We start from the raw sequence: 26,586 nt of genomic DNA on the forward strand, positions 1-26,586 counted from the left end.
AGATGTATATTTGTAGCTTCTTTGTAGCGTCAGGTAAACAGAGAAGTGGAACTGGGTTAATAGCAGGTGAAGTGTTGACATTTAAACACTACAAAATAATCTTCAAACATGTCACCACCTTCATTTGTGTCAGCATGTCCATGAGTTACTTCACTGCATGTTCGAGAAATGGAACCGTCAAACGTGAGTGGAAAAGTTAAAGTATGTCTCCACAGTTTCCCCTCTCATTGACCTTTTAATACATTCACACTGACTCATTGTCATAGCGTTGATTTAACACTTACATTACCAGGTTGAAGGATTTCTCACCACATTTAGACAATCATTGTTCACAAATATTTGTACAACTGGTATGTTGAGGATAATTAACTCTAGAAATGTAAGGTAATATAGTTTAACTTTCTTCTACCTTGTTTGACTGAAAGTCGATCTGTGCTGGTCTATGTTTGAAACTCGATCAAGAGATTTGAAATAGCTGAAATACAGTTAATGAAATAAAATGAAGTGGGACTTAAAATGGAAAGGCTGCTGTTTAAAAGGTAGCCCAAAGTTCAATTGGCAGCAATAAACAAACAAAGGCATGTGAGGCTAGTTGGCAGTAGTTACAGTCTTTATCTCAAGTCCACTGTCAATACACTTTAGCAGGAGAGCCTCTCATCAATAATCGATTATCATCCACCTTTTCGCTCGTTGTTTTGGTCCAGTCTGCCAATGCCAGCCAGGTCAGTGGCATTCAAAATCTAAGAAAAAAAAGTTGCCAATATAGTTCTTATTGGCCCTGGTGCGAAATATTTTCTCTGGCCCTTGCAGCTTTTTTGTTTATACTTGCTAAACAAACCAGGGTAAAACTTATTCCACTTTGCAAGAGAACAATGTATTGTTGTTGAACTTTCAGAATATATAACTTTATTCTCAACATGTAGACTTTATGCTCAAAATGCAAAAAGCTATTTATTTTTCGCCTGACACTCTACCGTATATTTTGCACAGTCATACAGAAGACACTGTCATTTCATTTATTTCCCACATCTTGTTAAACTTCCTCATTACTTTTATCCGAAATCAAGGTCTGTCCGTGCCAAATGTTGCCCTTCTTAAAGGCGTTGACATGCCTTTTAAGAAGTAATAACTCTTCTAAAGAAACTCCTGAGGTTACTCACTGGAGAGTTCACTTCATCTGTGTTGTCGGACTTGTTTTCCCGTTATTCTTAGCAATTTCACCTGAAACCTGATCTGTGTAAATACAGCGAACCTTGAGCTCTGTCAGCTCAAGCATGCAACCAGGAAACCAGTGCACATGGCTAAAGGTGAAGCACACAACAGTGGGCTCAAAACTAAACCCTGCTGGAGTTCCCCGTGTGTGAAGAAGGGTTGAAGGGAAGTGGAGCGAGGAGGAAGGGGAGCGACGGAGGGATGGGTGAGAAAACATAACACACTGAAGGCTTGGAGTGAGCACTGATGTAGACACTGGAACTAGAAGTGAGTAGAAATATCAGTTTTTCAACCTTTATCACTCAGCATTTCTGTATGGATGAAACTCACTTTATAGAAATTGCATTTTTTCACAAAGTGTAGTACAAGTATTGCCTTGTGAAATCTGAGTGTATATGCCACGTGTAAAGAACACCAGGCACGTGTCCTCAGTTCTATAATGAGAGCAGATTGAATTTACTGCATTACAGAAAGCTTGCCACAGGCTCCATCAAATCCATAGCGGCTTTAAGAAAGCAGACTGTTTGCAGAGGAAGGAAGAAGCTGTTGTTTGCTTCTTTCCCGCGGAGTTTACTTGATTATTTGTTTCTTTCCTAGTCTGCTCGCCTCTGGGTTTCTGTGCCTGTGACTTCCAGTGGTAATTACCAATGAGTATCTGACAGCTGAGGGAAAGGGAATGAGGATGTGTTCGCTGCCGTTGTTTTTTGTCCTCCAACAACATATAATGTATGACTCAGCCAATTGGAATCGGAAAAAACAGATAATCTTCATGCTGGAAACATCTATTACAAATGGACAAAAAATGTATCATTTGTTCAGCATTTTTATACTCATTGAATCAAAGTACTGTTATTTGCAGTATTGACTCATAATGATGAACCCAGCCAACTTCTAGAAGCTTTGCAGAGCATTTTAGTATTCATTTGAACTAGGTGAAAAGCAGATAAAATATGTTGAGCATTAAGCAGGTCCCTGTTTTTTTTTACCATATTAATTTTAACAGGGGATTTGTTAGTTAGATCTTTTAGTTGATTATGAGATTAGTCACCAACATTTCTGATCTCATGTATCAAGCATATTTTTGTACCAAAGAACGAATAACACTAGAGGGGCACTTGAAGTGCGCAGAGTAGACCTTCACCAAGGCCCTTCTCTTAAGGTCTAAATATTTCAAATATTCGTCAAATTGTTCTGATCCGCTCCAAAATCAAAGGGACATCGTGGTTCCCTTTTGGCCCATGCTAGGCCCTTCCAAATGTAATGAACATTTTGAAAAATGTTGCTGTGTTTTTGTAGAAAAAATCATTTTCATTCATTTTTATAATTGTAACGTGGTTTGTAAAATATGTTCACAGTCAACAGAAGTCAGCAATGCCAGCCAGCATCCTCAACAACGAAGAACATCTCAACTGCACTATAGTCGACCAACTGAAGCGCTACTACCTGCCTGTCTGCTACAGCGTCATCTTTGTGGTGGGCCTGGTGGGCAACATCACTGCCATTGGCATCTACCTGACGAAGCTGCGCCCCTGGAAGAGCAGCAGCATCATCATGGTCAACCTGGCGCTGACGGACCTCCTCTACGTGCTCAGTCTGCCCTTCCTGGTCTACTACTACAGCAACGGGGAATCGTGGACCCTCGGTGACTTCATGTGCCGCTTTGTGCGCTTTGGTTTTCATTTCAACCTGTACGGGAGCATCCTCTTCCTGACGTGTCTCGCAGTTTTCCGTTACGTGGTGGTGATTCAGCCTCTGAGGGCCGCTCAGGTGCAGCAGAAGGTTTGGGGAATAGTTGCGTGCACAGCCGTCTGGATCATCACTGCTGCCGAAGTCACACCAATGTTGACGATGATATCCTTGGATAAACGCAACAACAAGACCTACTGCTTGGACTTTGCTAGCGCCATACCTGCCGACCTACACTGGTACGGCAGGCTGCTCACTGCATTCGGATTTCTACTCCCCCTTGTGGTAGTATTCGTGTGTTACATCGGTATCGTGAAGCAGTTAGCGAATGGGCTCTCCACGTCCAGTCCGTTCAGGAAGCGCGCGCGGCGCGTGACCGTGTTGATCCTAGTGGTGTTTGTGGTGTGTTTCCTGCCTTATCACATCCTGCGTATTTTGCGGATAGATACTAGAAGGACGTCATGCACGACGGAGCGCATTGTGCATGCAGTGTATATTATCTCCAGGCCTCTGGCTGGTGTCAACACGTTTTCTAACCTGGCTCTGTACACTCTGTCAGGGGATACATTTAGGAGGGCCTTCATCAGCACTTTTTACCCTGAAAACTGGCTGACAAAGGTTAGGTCAGTGGCAGTGCTCCACCTGGCCATCATCAGCCAGGCAGGCCCTGACATGCCGGCTGACCACTGACAGTCCAACAACAGAATGACTTCCATCTTTTTTGTGGAATTACTTTAAGCCTTCTGACTCAGACACATGTCGGGAAAGCTGCATGATCTCCATTGTGTGCTTCCCAAAGACAATAAATAGTTGTATACATGAGAGTAACAAATGCGTCACTTCCGGGCAACAAGTACGGCTCCGCCCACTTTTGGGGGAAAACAACGCTGTCATTTGAATGGCGGTCAATACAAATTCTGAAGTTTTTCCAATCCGATCAGAAATGTAAGAAAACCGTGGATTTTTGGCGGCTCAAAGAGCCCGATTACAATGGCCAGTCAGGCAAACAATTACATTAAGCTATTGGAAATCGACGATCGGGCTCGATATATGGTTACATATAGCAGTAGGCTATTGATTTTCATAGATGAGAGTAAAGGCACACACCAAACTGACACCAAAGAACACGTCCCGACGGAACACGACTGTTGTGTCGCCTCACGTCTCCTGCTTCTTGGCCAACAGTCGCTCTGGAACACACCGCAAAGACTTCAGCCGACGGCCAAGTAGCACGTACGAACTGCGCATGCGTGAGTGGCAGTAACTCTCCTTACCAGCAGGCGGCGGTAGTGTGTATTCGACATTCAAAAGAGGCAATAACCGGAAGACAGAGAAGAAGAACAGACTCCGTGATATAAACAAACAATAAATAGCGTGTGCGTTCCATTTTCACTCTCGTCCATCGAAAACATGTCTTGCGCGGTACTGGAGCTATCAGCCATTGGAGTGTTGCTTGCGGAAGACATTTTTCGTGCCTTCTTAAAGCGTTTGTTTACGTCCCTCACCTCCGTTTCGCTTCTCATGCACTGATTCGCTAGCTGAACAGCCAATCAGAGTGATTTATTTGGCCCGACCCGACGCATGGCTGATTCAACATTCAACTTTTACTGTCCTTTGTTCTTAGAGGAAGTAAAGAACAACGTAACTCTGGATTTGTTTTAATGTTTGAGGTAGGGCTGGGCGATATATCGACTTTACACGATACATCGTGGATTGCACTCCATGCGATGTCGTAAATGACCACATCGTGAACATCGAGTATTATGTTGTCAAATCAATTTCCCGCCGCGGCCAAAGTGAGCTTTCCTTTCTCCCTCATAGACACAGTCACACACGCAGGCACACACGCAGGCCCCGTCTAACTTGCACACAAACATTACACACATGCACAGTGACAGAGAGCAGGGCTCGACATTATAAATGGCCCGCTGGCTCGGAAGCACTATTTAGACACCCCGGGCCATCATAACGTACTTTCCACTTGCCCGTTCGGGCCACTAAAAATATTGCTTAAAAAAAATAAAATTGTCCAGTGGTATAGGTACTTTGACAAGCAATTTTGTTAAATTGTTTCGTTTATTCACGCTACAACATAGCGTTTCGTGAGGCGGTTGTCGTTGTTGGGTGAAAGGCAAACGGGAGCCTGCTCGCGCTGGCTCCGTAGCAGCTGTTTGCTGCAGAGCCAGCGCGAGCAGGCTCCCGTTTGCCCGTGAGCGCCGGGCAAAAAACTATCTTCAAATAAAAGAAAGTCACCGGAGGAGTTAAAGGAGAGTGACAGGTAGCATGAGAAGAGGGAGAGAAAGTTTCAGCCAGCTTGATCGATGGAGTTGGCTTCTAGTGGTGCAGTCACGCGTCCTAAAATCCTTTTATAATCTATCGATTAGATTTATGATTAGAAAATTATAAAAGTAGGGTAGACATGTGGAGATTATCCGGCTGAACAAAACGTGCATTTATCAAACAGGTTTGTTTTCCACAGACCTTATTTCCAGCTATTTTCCAAAACCCTGTGGAGAAATCCCATTGCTTTTTTGTCGAGGGAACCAGCAGCTTACTTCCTGGTTTTAGGACGCGTCACTGCACCTCTCAATATGATGCCAATATAAACAAGGTCTTCTGTCGGCTCTGTACATCAATGCCGACCTATGCTGACAAGTAAGTGAAGAGTATAAAATATAAAAGGTATTGGCTATAGGAAAATGTCCCAGCAGTTTAGGAGAATGAAGGTTCTAATCTAATCTAATACATAGCCATTACATGTCTAATTCCTGATAATGACAGGAAGACAGAAAGCGCATTATACTAATAATAATAATAATACTACTCATAATAATAGCAGACATTTTTGAACAATGACCACAATATCATTATTTTCATAAACCAAATATGAACAATTGAGGAAAATGAGGAAGAACTGATGATTCAAATGTTGTAGTACAAGTAGTAATGTAGTTAGTGCATAAATTACTATTGCAACAAATGTGTTAATTTTCTTCATTATTAGTCGATTTTTTTTAATGCAGACATATGTTGCAGGGACTACTAGAATCATCATACTGGCGTGACTGTAAACATCAAGGGGTTAAATAAAAAAACTTTTTTTTTTTTTTTAGAGGACATTTCAGAATATCGCGATATATATCGTAAATCGCGATATAGTCAGTAAATATCGCGATATCATTTAGAGACCATATCGCCCAGCCCTAGTTTGAGGTGCAATAAACGACACAGCAGCTTGTTGGCATGATAAAACTATTATTTTCCGCCTCGCTCATGAGAGTAACAGCTGGCGAAATGACAGCCTCGCCTACTGGTTTTATATGTAACAATATATCGAGCCCGATTGTCGATTAATAAATGATTGAATGTAATTGTTTGCCTGACTGGCCATCGTAATCGGGCTCTTTGAAGATCCAAAAATGCAAGGTTTTCAAAAAATTCTGATCGGATTGGCCATAACTTCAGAATCTGTATTGACCGCCATTCAAATGACACGATGTTTTCCCCAAAAAGTGGGCGGGGCCGTAATTTTCACCCGGAAGTGACGGAGGTGTTACTCTCATCTTGTCTGAAATGTGAATAAAACTGTTTTAAAATTAAAGTCGTTAGAAGTGCATGTAAAGTGTTTCCACACGTCAGCATAATTTACCTGAGAAATGATGCCATAGATTAGTTTGTTCCTATTGATAGAATGTTTAGTCATACAACCAGGAAGTGAGTTAGCATTCCTGGGCTGTGGTTTCCTTTGTCAGCTGTAATCACGATAATCATTTATAGATGGTCCTTTTTGTTTTTAATTATGTAAAGTACGCTGAATTTCCCCTGTAAAAGGAATGTATACACATGCTATTTTGCTAACTTGCTATTGCTATTTCTAGTCACTTTATCCTTGTTTATTTTTTGTTGATACAGAATTGTCTTTCTTTGTTTTTACATTAAACCTATGTTTCTTAACCATAAAGATAAAGCTGTTGTATGTTTTAAAAACAATAAGTTGCATGTAAAACACTATTCTATTTTTTGTTGAGTGGTGGAGACCGGTAGTTTTGTAGCTAGCTCTTTTTAGTCTAGCGTTAGCTTGACATTATTTTTGCCTGGTTCAAAAATCATAAAAGTCAAATGTGTAAGATAATAGATTATTATATTGTCTTTATGTATTTGTTGTTTAGATAAACTTATAAAAACGTTTTTCATTGACACAAAAGATCATTTAACTTGTTTCTTGAGAGGTCAATTATTCCGTGTTAATGATTGAACTTGTTTTTCTTTTGTTGCCTCAGTGCCCAACACTTTTGATGGAGATACTAACAATCCACATGCTTTGCGGTTTGTCTCCCTAACGGTGTGTTAAATGATTTTACAGCCCAACAACGCTTCCTGCAGCTATCTGTGAAAGACTTGGAGGTTGTGAGCACTTAGCTGAATTCTCCTTGCAGAAGCATTCACCTTCCCCGTTAGCTAAACATGTTCTGCTCTATGCTGCTGGACAGTGAACACTGCAGACCACAAGGTTGGTGTCTAAAATGTTTTACTACCAGGACTCAAATCTGTTTGTGATCATATAACTCAAGCCTCCCGGAACAAATTCCCCCTGTCGACAAAGAGACATCCGTAGATAAAGAAGCTATGTGTCTGTATCTTGGAAGCCATATGTCAAATCCTGCTTTATGGTTCATATCACAAAACAATTAGCAAGCTGTGCAAATATCAAACTTTTTATATCAAATGGCATTAATGTAACATTTTAAGGTGTTTTTCACGTTTATGTGCGCTTCAGTGCACATGCAACCTCATTATCACAGGCTTATATAATTCTAATCTTTCTACATGCTGTGCGAGTAGAATGGAGACTGCGGCTGGGGATGGAGTGGCTATTTTTGTCTGTGGACATAGTCATTTCCTCCCCTGCCTCCTGACTGATCTCCTCCTCATTCTTATTTTCCATCTCACGAACAAAAAACGTCTGCACGGAGCGTTGGGGAAGTGCTTATTACAGACGCAATTTTCCAGAAACACAATATTAATATAAATCATTCCAGCACCTAACATTTCCTTTCTGCATAAATGTGTTGAAAGGGATTGTTTTTTCTCGCGGGTTGCAAATGGATCGCAGTGCTGTATGTTTGTGAGATTATGAAGAGTAGGGAGCCAATTGGTTTCTTCTATTTTCTGCTGTGCCAGAGTCATGGCCAATTGAACTTTAAACGATCAATTTAGAAGCAAGAGCCTGTGATCAATGCCCTAATGGTGGAAATACTGATGCTCTCTCCCTGTGATGTAGGAGTGCTGAATCCTGCTCTGACAGCTCCCCTCGATGTGCGTCAGTGTGTCTGTACGTGCGTGGTGGATATGGAAGAAGTTGGCACACGGCACGGAGATTTCAGATTTTTTATGGTGAGAACATGCTGTGAAAAAGAAGCAAGGTGGAACACGTTCATGTACACATGCGTACCAGAGAGAGTCAAGTGTACGTGACTGTAATGCATTATTTTCATTGAACACCTTTCCTGCGATGTCTGTATACTGCAGCAGTCCAAGAAAAAACACACACCAAAGACGATTGCCAAATTTGTGCTTTGATATTCTTATGCAGCCAAACACAACAGAGTAACTACAGAATTTCACTGATCAACACACTAGATCACACACGTTACACAGAGGATCCTTCAAGTCAGCCATTTTTTTTTCTAATTGTTAGCGAACTTTAAGAAACGTTTTCACCACTTTGAGACAATTCAAAGCAATTGCTAATGAATAAATAAACACAATTCACATCTACAGTCCCAAAAGTAGCCCATAGAAAAAAAAAAAATACAAAATGTTTATGTTGCCATGACAAATACATCCATCATAAATATTAAGACACCGTTCGGCAGTCCAACAAAGAGCTATGAGGGCAGGAGGATTTGGCAGATTCTGGGGAGGAGAGTAACGGCCCCTACACACGGCGGCGTGCGTTGCCGCTTCAACGCTTCTGCCCATTCACTTTGAATGGGGTGATGTCACGATTCGCCGAACTGCATTGTGGGAGCAAAGCGTAGCTTCTCTCGCGGTGCTCGCTGCAAAAGTAGAGCAATGTTCTACTTTTGCCGCCTCGACGGAGGCGTCAGCCAATCGAGTCATATGCCAGTGCAAGCTCTAGCCAATCAAACGGCGTGCTTGTGTGTCTGGGGCGGGAGATTCATGTGATTGGTTGTTGGTCGAGTTTCAGCCCCCCCCCCGCCGGCAAGCGACAACGCACACCGCCGTGTGTAGGAGCCGTAAAGCACGATGAATCAAACAGGCGCCCATGTGTCCTCCTCACCACCTCACCACCTGGCTGCTGTAGTCCTCGGTGGTAGCTACCTCCTCCAGCCCTTTCATCTGCTCCTCTTCCTCCTCCCCTCCTCCTCCTCCCAGTCTCCACAGCTCGGACAGATAGGTCCTGTGCAGCCGCTGCCTCTGCTGCCTCTCCTGCCACCGCCTCAGCCGCTCCTCCTGGTGCTGCTTCTGCCGGCTGTACTGGTAGCGCCGCAGGAACAGCTCCTTGGCGTACTCGTAGAGCTCCACGTCCAGAGCGTTCAGCCCCTCGATGCGCCACCGCACCTTCTCGCTGATGCCCACGCTGGCGGCCCGCGTGCTGTTGATCTGCGTGAAGGCCCGGATGAAGCGCAGGCCGAACGTCCGCTCGAACAGGTACTGCGTCTTGCGCTGGAACTCCGTCAGGCCGAAGAAAGCCATGTTGAGCAGGTTGGCTTTGGCGCTGGCGAGCAGCACCTGGCCTCGCTCCAGCTCGCTCACCGACGACATGTTGTAGCAGCCCACCAGGCTGAGGTCGGCCAGCATGCGCACCTGCCGGTTGTTGGCCAGGTTCGAAGGGCAGCTCATGAAGTCGATCAGGGGCACGCCGGTCCAGTCGTCCCCGCTGTAGCAGGCGGGGAGCTCGTCCTCGGTGGGGGAGCGGCCGTCACACATATGGAGGGCAGTTTTCCAAGTGGCCCCGCGCTGCACGTGCTTCCACTCACTGAGGTAGCGTGACACGGGGTCGCGTAGCATCGTGATGTAGTAGAAATTCCTGCAGAGAGACAAAAACAATTGTACGATAAAATGGCGATAATGTACGTTAGGAATATATATTGGGATTCCTTTTTTTTCCTGAAAGTTATTAAAGGGTGATACAACTCTCGTGTCACAACCTTCAGATCTGAAAAAGTCAAGCCATTGGGGAATGGCCTATAACCTGCATTTTCTCTAAAAGTCTAGGAGAAAATGACCCTACCTCTTACTTGATGTATTATCTCTGTAAACATTGTATTAACATTTCTTATGTTCTCAATCTCTATTCAATTCTTGTTCGATACAGCATGAGGTCTCTTTAGTAAATGATGTTCCCATCAGGGTATGCTAAGGGTGTTACATTATAATTGACAGGTCGCTACCAGTGTCCTCAGTATGGGTGTTGTCATATGACAACCTGAACACTTACACATTGTGTTGAAATGAGAGTTAAATGTTTTGGTTGCCCAAAAATGTCTCTTTCTTCGTTCAGTTGCGCCGCCCTCTCGTAGTTCTTGAAATACCAAAAGAACAAGATGGCCACGTCCAAAACAGTAAAACTTAAGGCTTGAACACTGTAGTAAACAAAGAAATGTGGGAAATCACGGTGACTATGTCCACTTCTATGGTCTGTTTGCTTATTCTTAAGCTATTGCCAAGAGGCGGTTAGCTGAGCATAGAATATAAATGAACTGTTATCTTTTGCATGGACGATGTGAACTTTATTAAAGCAAAATAGCTTCAACCTTCCTTTCCAGAACAACATCTTCAACTGAATTACAGTACAAAGGTTGAAGAAACTGTCTGAGCCACATTTTCATCTAAGTGGAGGAGGATGAAACTATAAATCACATTTCTCATATCCTGCTGCTGTTAAAAAAGAAGAAGATATGAACTGAAAAAATACCACAGAGCTGGAAGTATGAGTCGTGATTAGGGTGTAAATGAAAAACATCATTGAGTGCGTCTGAGGGTGGTGGAGGGTAATGAAATAGAAAGCATTGCAAACCTAGCAGCTATAGCATTTAACATCCTACATATGTGCAATTATGTTTGTCTTTGTCACACCAATTTGCTCCCGCTTCCTCTGGTAATGACTTTTTTTCGTCTCCAGCACCTTTCGTGCGTCTGCATCGTTCTGATCTGCCACGAAAGACGCTTCAGAAATTGCTGCACGAAAACCTTTCAACCAGCCAACACAACTCTCCGCTCTTATCTATTGAATTCAGAGTCAGGAGTCAGCGCAGGGAGAATTTCAGCTATTTTCTAAAAGTTTTTCAAAATGAAAACATCGATAAAAGGGAAATTGAAAATGTTCATCTTGCGTGCTGTGACCTTAGGATGTCAGAGACAGCAACCAAATATAAAGCCCGAATAAAAGGCCGACTTTTTATTTATTTCATTCCTCAAGGCTGCAGTTTATTTCCTTGAGGCGTTCATTCAACAGCTTTATAAAGAATTCAGATTCAAGGGTGTTTCATAGCGATGCCGTCTGGAAAATTCCCTTTTAGAAATTACAACCAGAGTGATCAGTGTCCCTTTGATTTACTACTTTATTTAGTTTGTATATTTCTTAAAACAGAAATTTAGTAATTACAAACTGATACCAATGACCCTTATTTAACCATTTAGCCTCTTGAAAAATATAATATATTTACCGTTTAATAATATTGAACCTAAATAACACACTACAGGAAAGGACTTAATGATTTAATTTTATACATGAATGGTTTTTATCCAACTAAAGGTGTCGTTTTTACCAAAAATGATGGGTCCTTTCGTTCTTAATGTGCTGTAAATTGGATGTTAAATATGGGACTTTCACATTCTGTGCTGCCGTGATTGTTTTGAGTTGACTGCTAAAGTGGAAAATGAGATTATCACAGAGAGAAGTTGTATTAGCAAAGAGTGCAGGGCCTTTAAAGGTCCGCAATTGAGCAATTATCGCCAGACGGCAGATATCACTCTGCTGTGATTTATACTTAAGTGAGTGCCATGATGATATCATGGCAGAGCCCCCCCGCAGACAGACACACCACCCACAGATAATGGCCGTCCACAGTGAGGCTAAGTGAATTACCCCGCCATTTTCAGCGGGTTGAGCGGACAGCAGGAGATGGATGGACACACACAAGCGGCCTCACAAAGCGGCCTTTGTTGTACTTCCTGGAAAACAGCTCAGGCTCTTCCTCCGCTGTGCCTGTCATCTATCTGTACAGCTGACCGCGAGACAGCCCGATCAATAAGTGTCCATGAAACCCCGTCTGTGCTTTCATCGTGACCTACTGACAAAGAGCAGCAAATGTCAAAGCTCTCTCCTTACTCGTGTCAGGGACACAGGAAGGGTCAGATTATTATTATAATTATTCTTGATATGTAAATGTCTGAGGATTCCTTATGCAGGATATTGTAAAGGGAAATCTTTACTTAAGTAAAAGTACACCTTTATTAGCACTTAAAATAAATTGGGCAGCACGGCCATTTTCAGAATAATATATATTATATCACTGGATTATAATTATAAAATGTACTTTATTTTTATTTGACAGCTGGTAAAGGTGGAGCTAACTCTTTCGTGACCATTAGTCCATCATAACCTATTAGTTGATTTATGATCAACACATGATGGCATAATCATGGCCGACCCACAGCAGCGATTGTGTGGTATCATGTGTATTTGTTCCTAAAGTGAAATCAGCTTATGCCTCTGATCAATACGGCGTATTGTTCATGCCCTTCTCGCTGCCTGTCACCTTTCTCCATACGGCAAACCTGAAGACACTATTGATCGCCCTCTCGCACTGGCCAATTGTCTCTCTCTCACTCTCTAAATCACCATCAGATAATAGAGAGGAAACTCCCAGCGAAAGATCAATATCTGCCTGGTTAATTCACTCACTACCATCAACGACAAAACTATCTATGCTGCCCCCGACAAAAAGCGTCTGGATCGACAACAATCTTGTTTATTTCATCTTCTTTCAAAGTGAAAATACATCATGTGTGTTGTATGAGGCGTTTCCCTCACACTGCTCCAATAGCGCCGTCAATGAAGAATCACTTTAGAAGCTGTTTCTAAAAGACGCCGGTTTGAGAACAAGCACAGGGCTGCACATCGACTTCACACCAAGTCGGGGTGTTGATAACGCACAGTTGGAGCGGATCCATTTGAAAGGTGTTGGTGTCAGCGAGGGATTCCTTAACCATTGCTTTTAACAGACAATTACGGTCCGGGGGAAAATAAATCGCTTTGAAACGCTCCTCTGCTATTGATAATACCTGCTTCACACGTCCAACAGAAGACAACAAGCACCCAGGAACAACACTGTAAAAATGAAACCTCTTTTAAAGTCATTGCCGGCATCTTGGTCACCTCTGATGAAATAATGGAATCGATTAGGAACTTGTGAAAGGTATATATTATTATTATTCTTTCGTGTTGAGATTTCAGGATGTGTGCTTGTTCCTCTGAGCTTGTTGCACTAGTTGCTGGATGAGGCCCAGTCGGTAAAAGGTGGTTGTGATGTCACTTTCTAAACACTAATCTGGTTTAATCTGAGCTGAGGGGTTGTTTGCTTATAAGGCCACTGTCAATTAAACCAGGGTTAAATAAACAGCAGATTGGTTTAGGATTTGACTTTTAAATGCTTAATTAATGTATTTTTCCAAACTTTAATTTAGATTATGGACAATGGACATCAAATGTCATTCTAATGGGATATAAACATAAGAAATAACAGAATTTGGCACCAAATAAACCCAAAAATGAACCCCAAACTCTCCTTCAAATGTTTTTGGTGCAGTGTTGAATGAGCCTCTCTCCAGGAAGGACACGCTGCATTTGGCTAAACAGATGAAATGTGAGCCTGGTTGAGTTTTCAACTTGAATACAACTACAGAGTAAGAAATGGGAAGAGCTATCAGACAGAGCAGAGGAAGGAAGCACGGCACAGATTGAGTAACAGCAGGTCTGCATGTTAAATGATGTTGGACTGATGAGGGAGTGAAGCTGCTCAGACAGAGGAGTCTCATCATATCAGTCTCAGGAACACAAGAGGTCAAGCGGGATCCATTTCACTCTTCTGATTCTCTTTCTTGTACTCATTTAATGTCTGTTTGCCAATTACAGGGAGAATGATATCCATCCCCATCTCAGCGGGATCACTATCACACAAACACAGGACACTTTCAAATGATTCGTCATCAGTAGGAATATCAGAAGGTTAGTAGTCGATGCTAACACCTCTGAAATTCAACGTGTCGGTACCCATTTCCCTACAGCAGTAAAACACAAACGTAAAACAACAGGTCCAATGTAACCCTAACCCGCGCTCCGTGTCCGGGCCATAGGGGGAACATATAAGACTTGTTGCTTTTTACCGGCTTTCCTCGTTATATCTGTATGGACGATTATTTATCAAAATAGTGTAATGTGTAAATATTTTGTGAAAGAAGCAATCGTAAAAAAATAGTACATTTCATCGCAGTATCAAAGTATTTGATCAGAAATATTGTGATATTTGATTTCTTTTATCACTTATTCCGTGTTTTGGCATGGTTCTCGTGACACTCCTAGTTAATGTCAAACAACGTAACCCAGTTAAAGGGAAAAAAGGCTGTTATCTATCAGGCGACTTTACAGAGAGTAAGGAGAGGAATGATGAGCTAGGAGACTGCACTGTGATCTTCATTGGTTGCAGATATGAGATGCTATTTTAGGCGATCAAGGAGAAGCCCCAGGGAGGCTGGTGTGCAGACAAGGGAACCGAGAACCAGAAGGAGGAGGTGTCCGGGCAGCGACGGTGTGAAGATGTGGTTCTACTGAAAACTAGGTGATAGACTATTGGAGGAGCAGCAGAAAACATACATTTCAACAAATAAAATCAATCATAGTTGAATGCAGACTTCTCAGGGCGGACTCTTCCATCTTTAAGAATCACAACGTGCTGCGTTTCAGGTGTTTCTTCACACAACATCGTGGTGTTCATCCAACAGCCTGCCGTGTGCAGCTTTAGTAGCTTTACCGTCTTAGCCTTAACCTTTCCTTGACATCTTAATCTTTGCAGCTTTGTGAGGTGTCAGCCAGTCTTCGAGGTCCATGTAGTTATGGAAAGGATAAATGGAAGACTGCACTCTGCAAAGGTCACATCTACCCACACAAACAACTGAGGAATTTCTGAAAGGCAGTCTTTTCACTTTTAAGCAATATGTGAAGGTTTGGAAACCGTGCTGTAGGATTTCTTTCAGCACGTTGGCATCGAGTCATGGCATGTGTCCTTCACTGTGAATTAGCAGCAAGGTACAGCATGCTACTGTATATCCCATATACGTTATATAAGGCGCACATAGTTCATATGAAAGAGATTTGATCCATGATGACTTATCCAACAGAAAGTCCCATTACAGAAGCCGTGAGGCAGTTTGATGGATAGCACATAATGATGACGTTTCTCCATGTGATACTTTTTTTTTCTCTCTCTCTCTCTCTCTCTCTCTCTCTCTCTCTCTCTCTCTCTCTCGTAACAAACGCACTCTTTCGTAAAAAGAAATCTCCAATCCAGTCGACAGGTCTGTGAATAAATCCGGACTTCTGGATTAATCTCCCTCTTCCTCCTCCCCCGTATAATAACGGTAGTCTTCGACTGTCCCTAATCCCCCTAAAGAGTGTGGAGATTACCAATATCCTCTGAATATCTCACATTTCCCACAAGAATACGACATGCTGCTCTCTGTCATGAAGGGGGTTGACTTGACAGAAACAACATGTCAGTCAATTGATCCATTGTATCACTTTACAATAGTACAAAGTATTGAGCTTTATGCAGCTCAGCCATTGGCAGCAGCACGTGTCTAACAGCTGATAAGGCCTGGGCAATGCCTCTTGTTTGTGTTGCTGCTATACAAAATATAATATACTATTCACTTTCTGTTTACTTGTGATATTTTAGATTTGTATATTAGACGCTAGACCTGTATTATTTAATTAATTACTAAATAAAATTACAAAATAAAAAGCTTTAATTCACACATTTTTACTTTTTATTTGTCACTATAATTGAATTACCAGAAAACATGCTTTATCATGATTGAATATCCTTATCTATTTTTTTAAATAATGACATTTGGAAACAGAATTGTTTTCCCTTTTTAATGATTAGATATTTGTTTTTTTTCTTTCACTGTCATTTTAACATTATGAGATTGTATCTGAAATCATGAAAGAAATGTTAATACTTAAATCAGAGTTACAAGAAATGTTTGCATACTCATGAGATGCATGTCATTATAAAGGTCTAAATAGTGGTGAAGTAAGAAAGCATATATTAAAAAGAATAGATTGTCAAGTTGAAAAAAAACAGAAAATGAGGCGTGGGATTGATAACAAGATGTACAAAGGTTTGGGAGGCGTGTGGTGCAGTGGTTAGTGCGTTGGTGTTGGGATCAGGGGGCCACCGGTTCAAACCCCACTGCAGTCAGCATGTCGTTGTGTCCCTGAGACACTTCACCTCAAATTGCTCCTGTGGGGATTGCCCACAGTATTGAGTATGTGAATCAAAGCGTCTAACAAGTAACATGTAATGTAATGTTTAAACTGTATAGTGGAATATAGGATTAACTCTGTGACAAGACAACATGGTGGAGTCTTTGGCTTCTCACATGTACTATTGGCTAAATCTGGGTATGTTAACTAAAAAACTTCTCTAGCAAGTAGGGCATTTAGCCTGTGGTGTTAGACTAAAGGTGTGTATTTTTGACACAAATCGTTGGTTGTTTGCTGCCAAGTACAAAATGTTTTCACATAGCAACCGTGGTAATTACCAGCAGGATCTTTGGAAATGTTCCCACAAGACTTCTCTAACTGTATAAGTGTGTCAACACAAGCTGTAAACAGAACATCAAGATCCACCAGTGCTTGCAGAACAAGGTTTTAGAAAAGTCCTTATAATGCAATAGACTGCACAGCTAGGCTTAGGCTGTTATTTATTCATGGTTTAGGTTTAAATGCAGATTTGGAATATAAGTGTTTCAATTACTTCTACGCATCAAAGATCTCTTGTATCTTAAGATGCCACATGAACACAGCAGGACGCCACCAACATGCTGACAACAAAGTGTGTCCAATGCTAAAAATGTACCAAAAAGAGGGTGTTATAAGTGAAATTCATTATAATTGAATCTAAAAGAAGAAAAAGGAAAATGTAATGCAGTGTGTAAATGTTTGTCAAGATGTGTAAGCTCAAAGTAAAAAGAATTAGATAATATCCCGAAATGTAAGGCTATCAATATATTGTATTATTTATCTTTAGATTCAAATAAATTAAAACTATAAACCAAAAGACAAGGCAAATACATCACCTTTTTGCTGTTAGACAAACGTCACATTACCCATGATACTGGCACTCTACACTGTGGAATAAATAACAATATGCCAATTCATGTTCTATGTATCTTAACTAGGCCAGACGTCATTGACAGGTTTGTGAGGATATGTTGTTTTTAGTGTGAAGACGCATACAGTGACACACATCTATACCTTAGCTAACATTTGATATCATTGCTTTTGCATCAATCAGAGCGCTAAGCCAGTGTTGTGTAAGGACATACAGGAAGGTGACTAAATGCTCACTGAAGAGACATTAATGCGTTATATCTGCCTACCTCACAGCATCAGGCTGCAGCATAGGGAAAGACCTGTACATTCACCCCTGCCAAAAATAAAACTCTGATGTCAGGTACTGTACATACCTTCCCACCCACGAGGAGTGACGAATCAGAACTGCAGTGAGATGAAGATCCTGCTCAAATGTACAGAATCCAAGTCACCAATTTGAGGACATCTGCCTCTTTTAGCTTCCCTGAACAAAGTCTAACTTCTGGCTACAAGTAATTATGGGATAATCCTAAATGCTTTGTTTGGCGTTAAGCTAACGGTATCACAGTGTCATAGAGTAGTATTCACCTTGAGCAAGGATACTTTTCGCTGCTTATAACTTTTCATTTCTAGAGGAATGTGCCATTTCTTTTCCTGAACGCTTTAATAGTCTTACTTTAAGGCATCACAGATCCACTGGGATCCGTTTTATATGACTCGGGCGACTGAAGGTTGAATAGTTTGTGTCATTCAGCGTTCTTGTCACATTGAGTTATTACAACAATGCGTGGCTGTCAGCAGCTTGAATGAACTTGAGGTGTAAGCTTCAAGATTGACATTACAGTCAAAAGCAACGCTGACAGTTAAAGGGCAGTATTACGCCTAAAGCGTTTAAGAGACACTGCATCAGACGGAGGACATCTTCAAATATAACATGCATTCCTCTCTGAAATCTGTGCGTACATCTCTGTTTGGGTGAGGATTTAAACGGACTCACTGTGACTAAAAGGGGAGATTCATGTCAAAATGTGCAATTAGATGTTTCTCCCATTATATAGTAGTAAGAATCTCAGTGGAAAATGGTTTAGCTTGAGCAAAGACAGAATATCTTGAACACTGCTATGTGATAACATCATCTTTTTCACCATCCCTGTGTGACTACTTAACCTTGTCAGCATATTTTTGCATATTTGAATGCCATTATCGTCACCAGTAATAGGGTGATTTTGTCAAATTAACTGCTAAAACCACCTTAACTGTGACTAGAAAGAGCCGGGCTTATTAGACTCAGGCAGATCTTTCTGTTGGCCAGACTGCATTCTTCGCTCTAATCTGAAATAATGAGGTCAGTAATAAGGTTACACTCTCTGACTGCTCGGTGTGAGTCCGAGGACGAACAGGACAGTCTGGAAATTGGAGTGGGTTTGACATCAGGGCCCGTATGGCAGTTGTGTATCCTGCTGCGATGTGAATGCTGTAGCCTCATGCTGCGAGCAAAGCCCCACAGGAGCCTCGGACCAGTGGCGATCCTATCAGATACTACTTGAATGTGTTGTTCACTGAAGTTTGAGCATCTGGAGGGAAATTGCCAGACATTAGGAGAGATACAAGTTAGTGCAGCACATGTTAGACAGGACGGAACATTAAAAGGAAAGGAACAACAAACCTTAGTGAATATAGTTATCCTTATAAATGAACAGCGGCCTAGGATATGTAAAAAGGCCATTATAGGTGGTTATATATCCGGATAAATCTGTTTCTATTAACTGATGTCAGGAGTGATATATTACTTCTTTCATTAGCAACCCCAACCCCAACATCTAAGAACAAAGACATATTTGATTTTTGATTTATTATGCAGACAGGTAGAGAGAATATATCATCAATTCATTAATCGTATATATTGTGTAATGTAGTCATCCGTATATCCTTCCGCTGATTGGCTAAATCGGTTGCTAGGTTTCCTGCTTTACGTTTTAAAGCATATCAGTATGCCAATTGATCTTGAAACCAATAAGTTATTAGTGATAATTCTTTGATTTTCTTCTACTTTCTACTTTAAGGCTTTCAAATGTCATCAAACCATACTCAGAGCAGAGATATGTATACATTATGAACCATTCCTACAATCATATTCCTATGTTTTTATAATCTACAGTATAGTTGATTAATTTAGTGGTGTGTAGGAGAGAGGTGATCTCAAGGTGACTATGGAGTGCTCAGAAGCAGACAGATGCTTCTGTATACAGAGCGGACCAGCAGGACAACATGCATTAAAAGAGTCAAATATTCATCTTTACATGTAAAATAAATATTTTATGGATACACTGACAAGGAGGGAGGCCAGATGTCTGGGTCCCTAGAGATGGTTACAATATTCCTTTTTGGTGGGTCAAGTTCTGGTGGCTAACATAACATCACATCTGCGTGAAGCGATGAATGTAACCTTGACTGAAAAAGCTGAAATGTCAATGCCCCATTGTTTTTCATAGTTTGAAGTGGAATTAACTAAACTGGAGAAATACAGTCTTTATGATGCCCAAAAACCCTTTAATTGGCGTGATTCATTTGTATTTAGTGTATAATGAGGTTGAAGTATAAAGAAACAGACAATGGAGATTCTCAGGGTTGTACTTCTGTATTTAAGTAAATGTACTTATTGGTATGGATATGTAGAAATGCTGTATGTGGTGCTCAGGAGTTGAATAAACCAGTGTACGGTCTGAGATAAGACTCTGTAGGATGTAGCCTTCAGATAGGTGTGGGCGTCATCCATTCCCAGGATGTTTGATCCTTCACTGTCTGCATCCCCATTGCTATATGTGACTTGTATAAGACGAGAGTCATACTTCAAAACATGCCTTCATTAAGTTGGATTGTGTTTAACAATCAGCCTAAGGAAAAAATGTTGAGTGCTTTGTAAAGTACATGAAATCGGTTCAGCCTACTACTAAGTCATTGGACCTCAGGAAGAAGCAATGGGAATTATAGTTGCATTGGAAAATGACTAATCTCTTTTAACTTCTAAAAAGGCTGAAATTCTCCAATCTACAGAAGCAGAGTGAATTTAGGGAATAGATCAGATTACATTTGGTATTAGGCTGAAATGCGCTATCAGAAAAACAGACGCATGCAGGGCTACATCGCCCAGGGCTACAGGACAAAAGCCTTTCAGCTCAGATAAAAGAGCAACATGAAACCTGGTGGCAACATAGTGCAAAACAAGCTCTGTGTACTCTGTAGTCAGAAGCATTTATCTGAAACGACTTAATTTAATCATCTATTTAAAGAACGGATGGTTGCTTGGTATTTTCAGTGTGGAAAGAAAATCAACCAGGAATGATCCCTGTAATCAATACACAGCAGATGCAAACGTGTCCTTGAGCAAGACGTTGAATCTGTAAAGCAGCTCAGGGGCTGAGGTGACCTCTGACCTCCCTGTGGAAGCACCCAGAGAATAAGTAGTTTGCTTTCGGATCAATAAAGTATTGCATTATCACTGAGTACTCTGTGTAGTGTCATATTATATTGTCTGCTGCTGTGATAAACCACAGCAAAGTCTGTCTAATTCACCACTCATCGGCTCTGAGTGGAAACTTGACCTTCCATTAAACGCCTCCCTTAATGATCAAATCAACCGTTAGAAGCGGGAAATTACTGCCCAGATTTGAAAGAAAAACGAAGCCGCAATCAGCCAGCAACTTCCAATGTTAATGCCTTATGATTTTGCACTTTCTGTTATATCGAGCTGACAAGTGTTATTGACTCACTCCGCGGCGTCTCTTCAAAACTATTTAAAAGCGTTAAATTAAGTGTGATGGCTGCCACGGAGGAAGGCTAATGGGTTGGAAGGTTTCTCGAAAGGCGCTCCCTTTACCGCTCTCTGGAACATATGGAGATTTGCTCTCTGAACCAACACTGCCAAATTGGCTTCAACACGAACACGGCACACCCCAGAGGACCCTGCCCTTCTTAAGTGATTTACTCCCCTAAGCTTAGCTGTATGACGGCTGTAATTACAGGAAATTGAAACGGACCTTCGGTGGAGGAAGGGCCTGTCTGATTCTGAGTGTGCCTCAGGAGACGTCTTGACCGTGTGGTGAACGTGCTAACACTGCAGTTCTATACTATAACGCCTCTATGTGCTGCATGACATGCCAATCAGAACATGTAAGAAATAAGAAGCCAGGGAGAAATTAGTGTTGAAGAGACCTTTGATTTAGTGCCTGGAGGTAAGCAAAATAAGCTTAACAGCTCATTGTAATCTACTGCCACTCGCATTATGAAAACTGTCGTCCGGTCATTTGATTAATCAATTAATCAACTAATCGTTTCAATTACTCTAAGGATTCTGCATCACTTCACTTCTATATCTTATTCAACACTCATCATTAAGAATATGGGTCTGTGCGTAAACCTATAAAAGTGCGTGAGTAATTGTGTTTGGGTGAGGGAGTGAATTAAGTGAGGGAGCGAGAAACTGTGAGTGGATAATGGATGATTCCCGTAAATAATTGAAAAACAGGGAATGAGCAAATGAGTGAGGTAGGGAAATAAAGATTGAGAAATTGATTTAATAAGTGAAAGATGAAGTGAATGAGTGAGTAAACAAATGAGGAAGTCGAATATTAGCGAGTGAATGTGCTAATGAGTTGAGTTAGCAAATGAGTGTGACTAAATGAGAAAGCAAGTAAATTCATGAGTGAATGGCCTTATGTGTTTAGTAAGTGACTTGACCTGTGTCCCAGGCTCACCTTTTGTTCTTCTGGACACTCTTCTTGTCCCTCTTGTTCATCACGGTGGGCACGCAGCTCGTGAGCTCGGTCCAGTCCGCGTGCAGCCCGCAGCTCCAGCCCGTGGAGAACCGGGAGAAGAGCCAGGAATCTGCTCTCCCGGGCCGGTGACAGGTGCATTTCCTCTGACCGGCCATGCAGTCGCAGGGCTGCTCCAGCTGGATGTTCTTCACCAGGTGCCGCCCAAACGTGGTGCCGCCGGTCTTCTGGATGTGCAGGAACACCATCACATCATCCCCTCGGATTTTGAAATCGACGTGCCTGTCCAGGTTCCGCTCTGTGAAGTTAAATTTGGATGTTATTTTGGAGGGAAGGTCCTCGTCCGCCTCCGGCTCCGTGTAAACTAACTCAAACCCGGAGGAGTACCGCTGGAAGAGCCCCTTGTCGTCACTTCTGAAGTAGCAGGTGTTGCTGTCCGCCGGGCACACATATTGGTAGCCGATCATTAAGAAAAGCACCGCCGCGATGGGGATGAAGATGAGTCTGTTGAACTTCTCCTCCATGGTGGAAAACTGTAAATCACGCCGCCGGCACAAACGGTAACGTGATGTCCGAGTGTTGTTCCTCTCCCCCGGGTCTCATCCTGCCGCTTCACTGTCGGTGCTCCTGTCCCTCACAATCTGGACTTGTGCAAACATGTCCTGCAGGAGAGCTTTGACTGGCGTCGCACAAGCACAGGTCTGAAACTTGGAGCTTTCACGCAAAACATGCAATTATTTCCTGGAACATTTATGCATCTTTTTTCCTTGAATATGTCAAACTGGCGCCTTTGGAGACGTCACGACGAAACGGCACATCCCCGCCTGAGGAGCGTTCAGGCTCTGCTGTCCTGCCAGAGTCAACTGCTGATCGCTATCTGAGCCAGGAGAGGCAAGTTGGACAACATTAACACACGGACTTCCGGTCAGGGCTTTCACAATAACATCTTTACGCACACATCGTTTCACTTTCACATTAACATCTTTACGCACACATCGTCTCATTTAACAGCTTCCTTACAAATCGGATACATAAGGTAAATATCTCATTTTTTCCAAAATGTCTTATTTAGTCAGGAAAACAACAACCGTATCCTGAGTATCTCATCCAAATTGAAATAAAGGAATATTTCTAATTACATACATCTGGAATCTGAATAAGCATTTAATCACATAAACGTCTTAATTGCAACATCATTCTGTTGAGATCACATCTAATTTAATCAAATAAAGTGGGTTCACATTAATATTCCTAGTTTGGTTGCAATGTTTGCTAGGTTACCATTGAAAGCATTATTCTTATTGGAGAGCAAGCCCACATCTGTCAATGTTAAGTCTTATTATTGTGTGTAATAGTCATAGGAGTCCCAGACATTTTATATCATATGTAATTATACAAGTACATACATGTTTCTAAATGTAATTCGCTCTCAAGTGTCATAAAATCCAAAGTTATATACACTTCTAATACCTATTTTGAAAAGGCACGTTTTTTACCCTGAGCCATTAACCAGAGAGGAGAAGCTAATTAGTCGAATCAAATAGTTTATTTAACTCCTTCACGTTAAGCAATGCTTCTATTTTGAAAACCGAAAACTCTGATTACCGGTTTTGTTTTTGCTGACTTCATTACATCTGCGCCAGTCATCTGTCCCAGCTGCCTATCCCGTGACGCAATCGAATCTCTAATCACACACACACACACACACACACACACACACACACACACACACACACACACACACACACACACACACACACACACACACACACACACACACACACACACACACACACACACACACACACACACACACACACACACACACACACACACACTTGCAATTTGAGCGGCCTCGAACAACTGCTGATGGAAAATCATTAATTCCAATAATGTAGAAAGCATATATGGACTTAAAGCGGAAATTATGTAAACAACTGTGATTTATTTCCATGTGACTTATTTAATTTATTATATACTAAATACAGTGACCTAAAAGTACAAACTGATCTGCATTGTATATGTTTATTCCTTATGGTTCTATTTTAATGCTGTTATGATTGTAATATTTTAAGAAATAAACCTCAGGACTGACCCTAGTGTATCTGCATAGTGCAAACAGAAACTATGGTGTATATATGTGTTATAAAGTTATAAAGCAGATCTAAAAGTGTGAAACCATGATTTAGGGGATTTTAGTTCCCGTGCAGCCAGCATGAAAGAGTTAATCCTCAAGCGAGCTGCGAGTCGTTTCAGCACCATGGACAGATTCCAACATGTCAAGTCAATAATTGGCATCGTGTGTGAGAGAAACGTGTGTGTGTGTGTGTGTGTGTGTGTGTGTGTGTGTGTGTGTGTGTGTGTGTGTGTGTGTGTGTGTGTGTGTGTGTGTGTGTGTGTGTGTGTGTGTGTGTGTGTGTGTGTGTGTGTGTGTGTGTGTGTGTGTGTGTGTGTGTGTGTGTGTCTGCAATTCCGTCATCATCCCACATAGGTTCTCATAGAGCCCTGGAACAGACTTAAACACGTGACGCAGTTGAATTCACAGCTCTATATGGACATAAAGGCAAGAAATAAAGAAAGACATTTATCCCTTAGTAATGGATTCTCTTTAAGCTTTCACTGATAAAAAGCTTTTGTTATTTTGCCTTAAATGTCCCTCCATCAAGGGATTTAACCAGCATGCACTTTGGTATGTATTCTATTCAATCCTCTTCCTGCACTTTGCCCTCTTAGACTTAATCTGTATGCTGGAGTTTAGTCTGGGGCTCACCTCTCTCACCATTCCTTATTGAGGTGGGGACATGGAAGGAATTGTTATGGGGTCAGGACAAGACATATCTCATTTTCTAAAGGCCATGCAGAAGCGAACTGCTGGGCATTAGATGTGTTGCCCCGGTGATGATAACACCCCGTGTCAGCGTGCTCTTTACCTGCGAGGCCCCCTCCTCCTCCAGATATGATTTAGCGAAAGAAACCTTTTCCACAAATGGCACGCTGATTAAAATCTGCGCAGAATCCCTGATGGGTAAGAATCTGCATTAATGTTTTGTGCAGCGAAGCGAGCCTTGTGTTGTTCTGGCTGTGCAGCATGGGATATTTACGAGGTCCCTAACGCTCGTAGTGAGCCTTATGAGAAATAACCCCGGGAAGTGCTGACTCATCCACAATGTACAGGACTCCCAATAATGGAACTGAGGCTTCCTGGAAATTATGATTGGATTGCTGTGGGATTTCTGTTTATCTGTTTTGGTCTTTTTCATTTCCAGCGAGGTCCCGGTCTGATGCAACTGCAGATGTGTGTTTATTATTGGAATTAGTATTGATTTTAAAATGATGCTGAGAAAGTTCACTTTTTGCAGTGGGACCTCTGGTGAGCTGGGAGTTTCCGGGCATTTCTAGCAAATGGGCAGCCTGAGACACTGTTAAGGGAAGCAAATAAATGTAAAACTGCTGCACAAGAGAAATCGGGGACATTTAAAGGGGAAAAAGAACTGTGGGGCATTACAGCTGCTGTTAGAGAATGAAAAATTATCCAAAACTTAACAGCCTCGAGAAAGATCTGCCTCTTGCTGCTACTTCTCCAGGTTATTGAGTGGAATATAAATGAGGATAAGGCACATACAGAGTGTGGAAGATGGTAAAACGTGTACTCATACATAAATGGAAGTCGCAGCATTTTTTTACTTAAATGTGACAAAGCCTCATCGTTATCAGATCTACAGGTGGAGGCTGCACATGTGCTGTCATGGTGTGCAGATGGCGGTGCTGTCATGGCGACATCGGCCTCTTCCTCCTCCGTGTGTGGTGTCAGACTCCTCACCTGCCCACTAGCTGCTGTCACTGATCACCTGATGGTCACATGACCGCGCGGCAGCTGCTCGCCCCTTCGTTAATCTCTATGTATAACGTTCTGTTTGTCAGGGGTTGCTGCATTTCCCTGTCTGTATTCTGACCCCTTCTGTCTCTGATAGACCTGTTGCTGATTATGGAGTCTGCTTATTGGTCTCTCTTCTTTCATCATGTCTTACAGGCGCTGGTTATACTGGGGAAAGTAACTGTTCTTATTTGTTGTTTTTAGCGTAAGAAAAAGCACATTTTACAAATTGCTTCCCCGATAAGCTTGTACCTAAGTTGATTAAAGTGTCATAAAAACGAGAAATTAATCCAGCACACACCCAAGCATGGGGAACCAAAACGGCTGCAGCAGAAAGTTTGGAACATTGGAACAAAAAATAAATAATCAAAACCCATACTAACACTGTACCTTAAACATCATTGATAGAACAAAATAAGACATATTTAGGAATCATGGTTTCTCCCGCTGCTAGCATTGTAGCCACATTATTACCTAAGCTAGCTACTTTTTCTGCCTTACCTATTTAGAGCATTCTTCAAATATTCTTCTTGACATGTGTGGGAAGGAAGGAAGCATTGGACAGATACACTGAGATTAACATCCTCCGGCAGTGGCCCAGTAAGTAGGGGCTTGGACTGTGAGCCGTACTGCCA

At 41.9% G+C, this 26,586-nt stretch overlaps 3 protein-coding genes across 6 annotated transcripts in view; 2 read left to right on the plus strand and 1 right to left on the minus strand.

Annotated features, from left to right (window-relative positions):
* The first annotated feature begins 1,313 nt into the window (after positions 1–1,313).
* Positions 1,314–7,092, plus strand: LOC307031844 (2-oxoglutarate receptor 1-like). Of its 2 annotated transcripts, XR_013806090.1 has the most exons (3): positions 1,314–1,479; positions 2,568–4,568; positions 6,112–7,092. XR_013806090.1 is itself a non-coding variant. In XM_079669316.1 (2 exons), the coding sequence occupies exon 2, from the start codon at positions 2,584–2,586 to the stop codon at positions 3,586–3,588; it is 1,005 nt and encodes a 334-aa protein (XP_079525442.1). In that variant the 5' UTR covers positions 1,314–1,479; positions 2,568–2,583; the 3' UTR covers positions 3,589–7,092. The 2 variants fall into 2 exon arrangements, 1 of the variants encoding a protein (XP_079525442.1); XM_079669316.1 differs by having other exon boundaries at positions 2,568–7,092.
* Positions 7,093–8,272: 1,180 nt separating this feature from the next.
* Positions 8,273–23,019, minus strand: LOC307031843 (heparan-sulfate 6-O-sulfotransferase 3-B-like). Its single transcript, XM_079669315.1, has 2 exons — positions 22,060–23,019; positions 8,273–9,952 (listed from the first exon to the last, which is right to left on the minus strand). Exons 1-2 carry the CDS (start codon positions 22,599–22,601, stop codon positions 9,199–9,201), a joined length of 1,296 nt encoding a protein of 431 aa, XP_079525441.1. The 5' UTR covers positions 22,602–23,019; the 3' UTR covers positions 8,273–9,198.
* The window catches only part of dzip1 (DAZ interacting zinc finger protein 1), a 40,852-nt gene continuing 23,726 nt past the window's right edge, over positions 9,461–26,586 (plus strand). For all 3 annotated transcript variants that reach the window (XM_079669305.1, XM_079669308.1, XM_079669306.1), the window contains exon 1: positions 9,461–9,573. The gene's annotated coding sequence lies outside the window, so the exon portion shown is untranslated. The remainder of the gene's footprint in view (positions 9,574–26,586) is intronic.

Source organism: Notothenia rossii, assembly GCF_949606895.1.
Source record: "Notothenia rossii genome assembly, chromosome: 3".
NCBI lineage: Eukaryota > Metazoa > Chordata > Actinopteri > Perciformes > Nototheniidae > Notothenia > Notothenia rossii.

Coding starts and splice junctions, on each gene's coding strand:
- LOC307031844 (XM_079669316.1), top strand. CDS start 2,584: ATGCCAGCCAGCATCCTCAACAACGAAGAACATCTCAACTGCACTATA.
- LOC307031843 (XM_079669315.1), bottom strand. CDS start 22,601: ATGGAGGAGAAGTTCAACAGACTCATCTTCATCCCCATCGCGGCGGTG. Junction 9,953..22,059: donor AGTGTCCAGAAGAACAAAAG/GTGAGCCTGGGA, acceptor GTCTCTCTGCAG/GAATTTCTACTACATCACGA.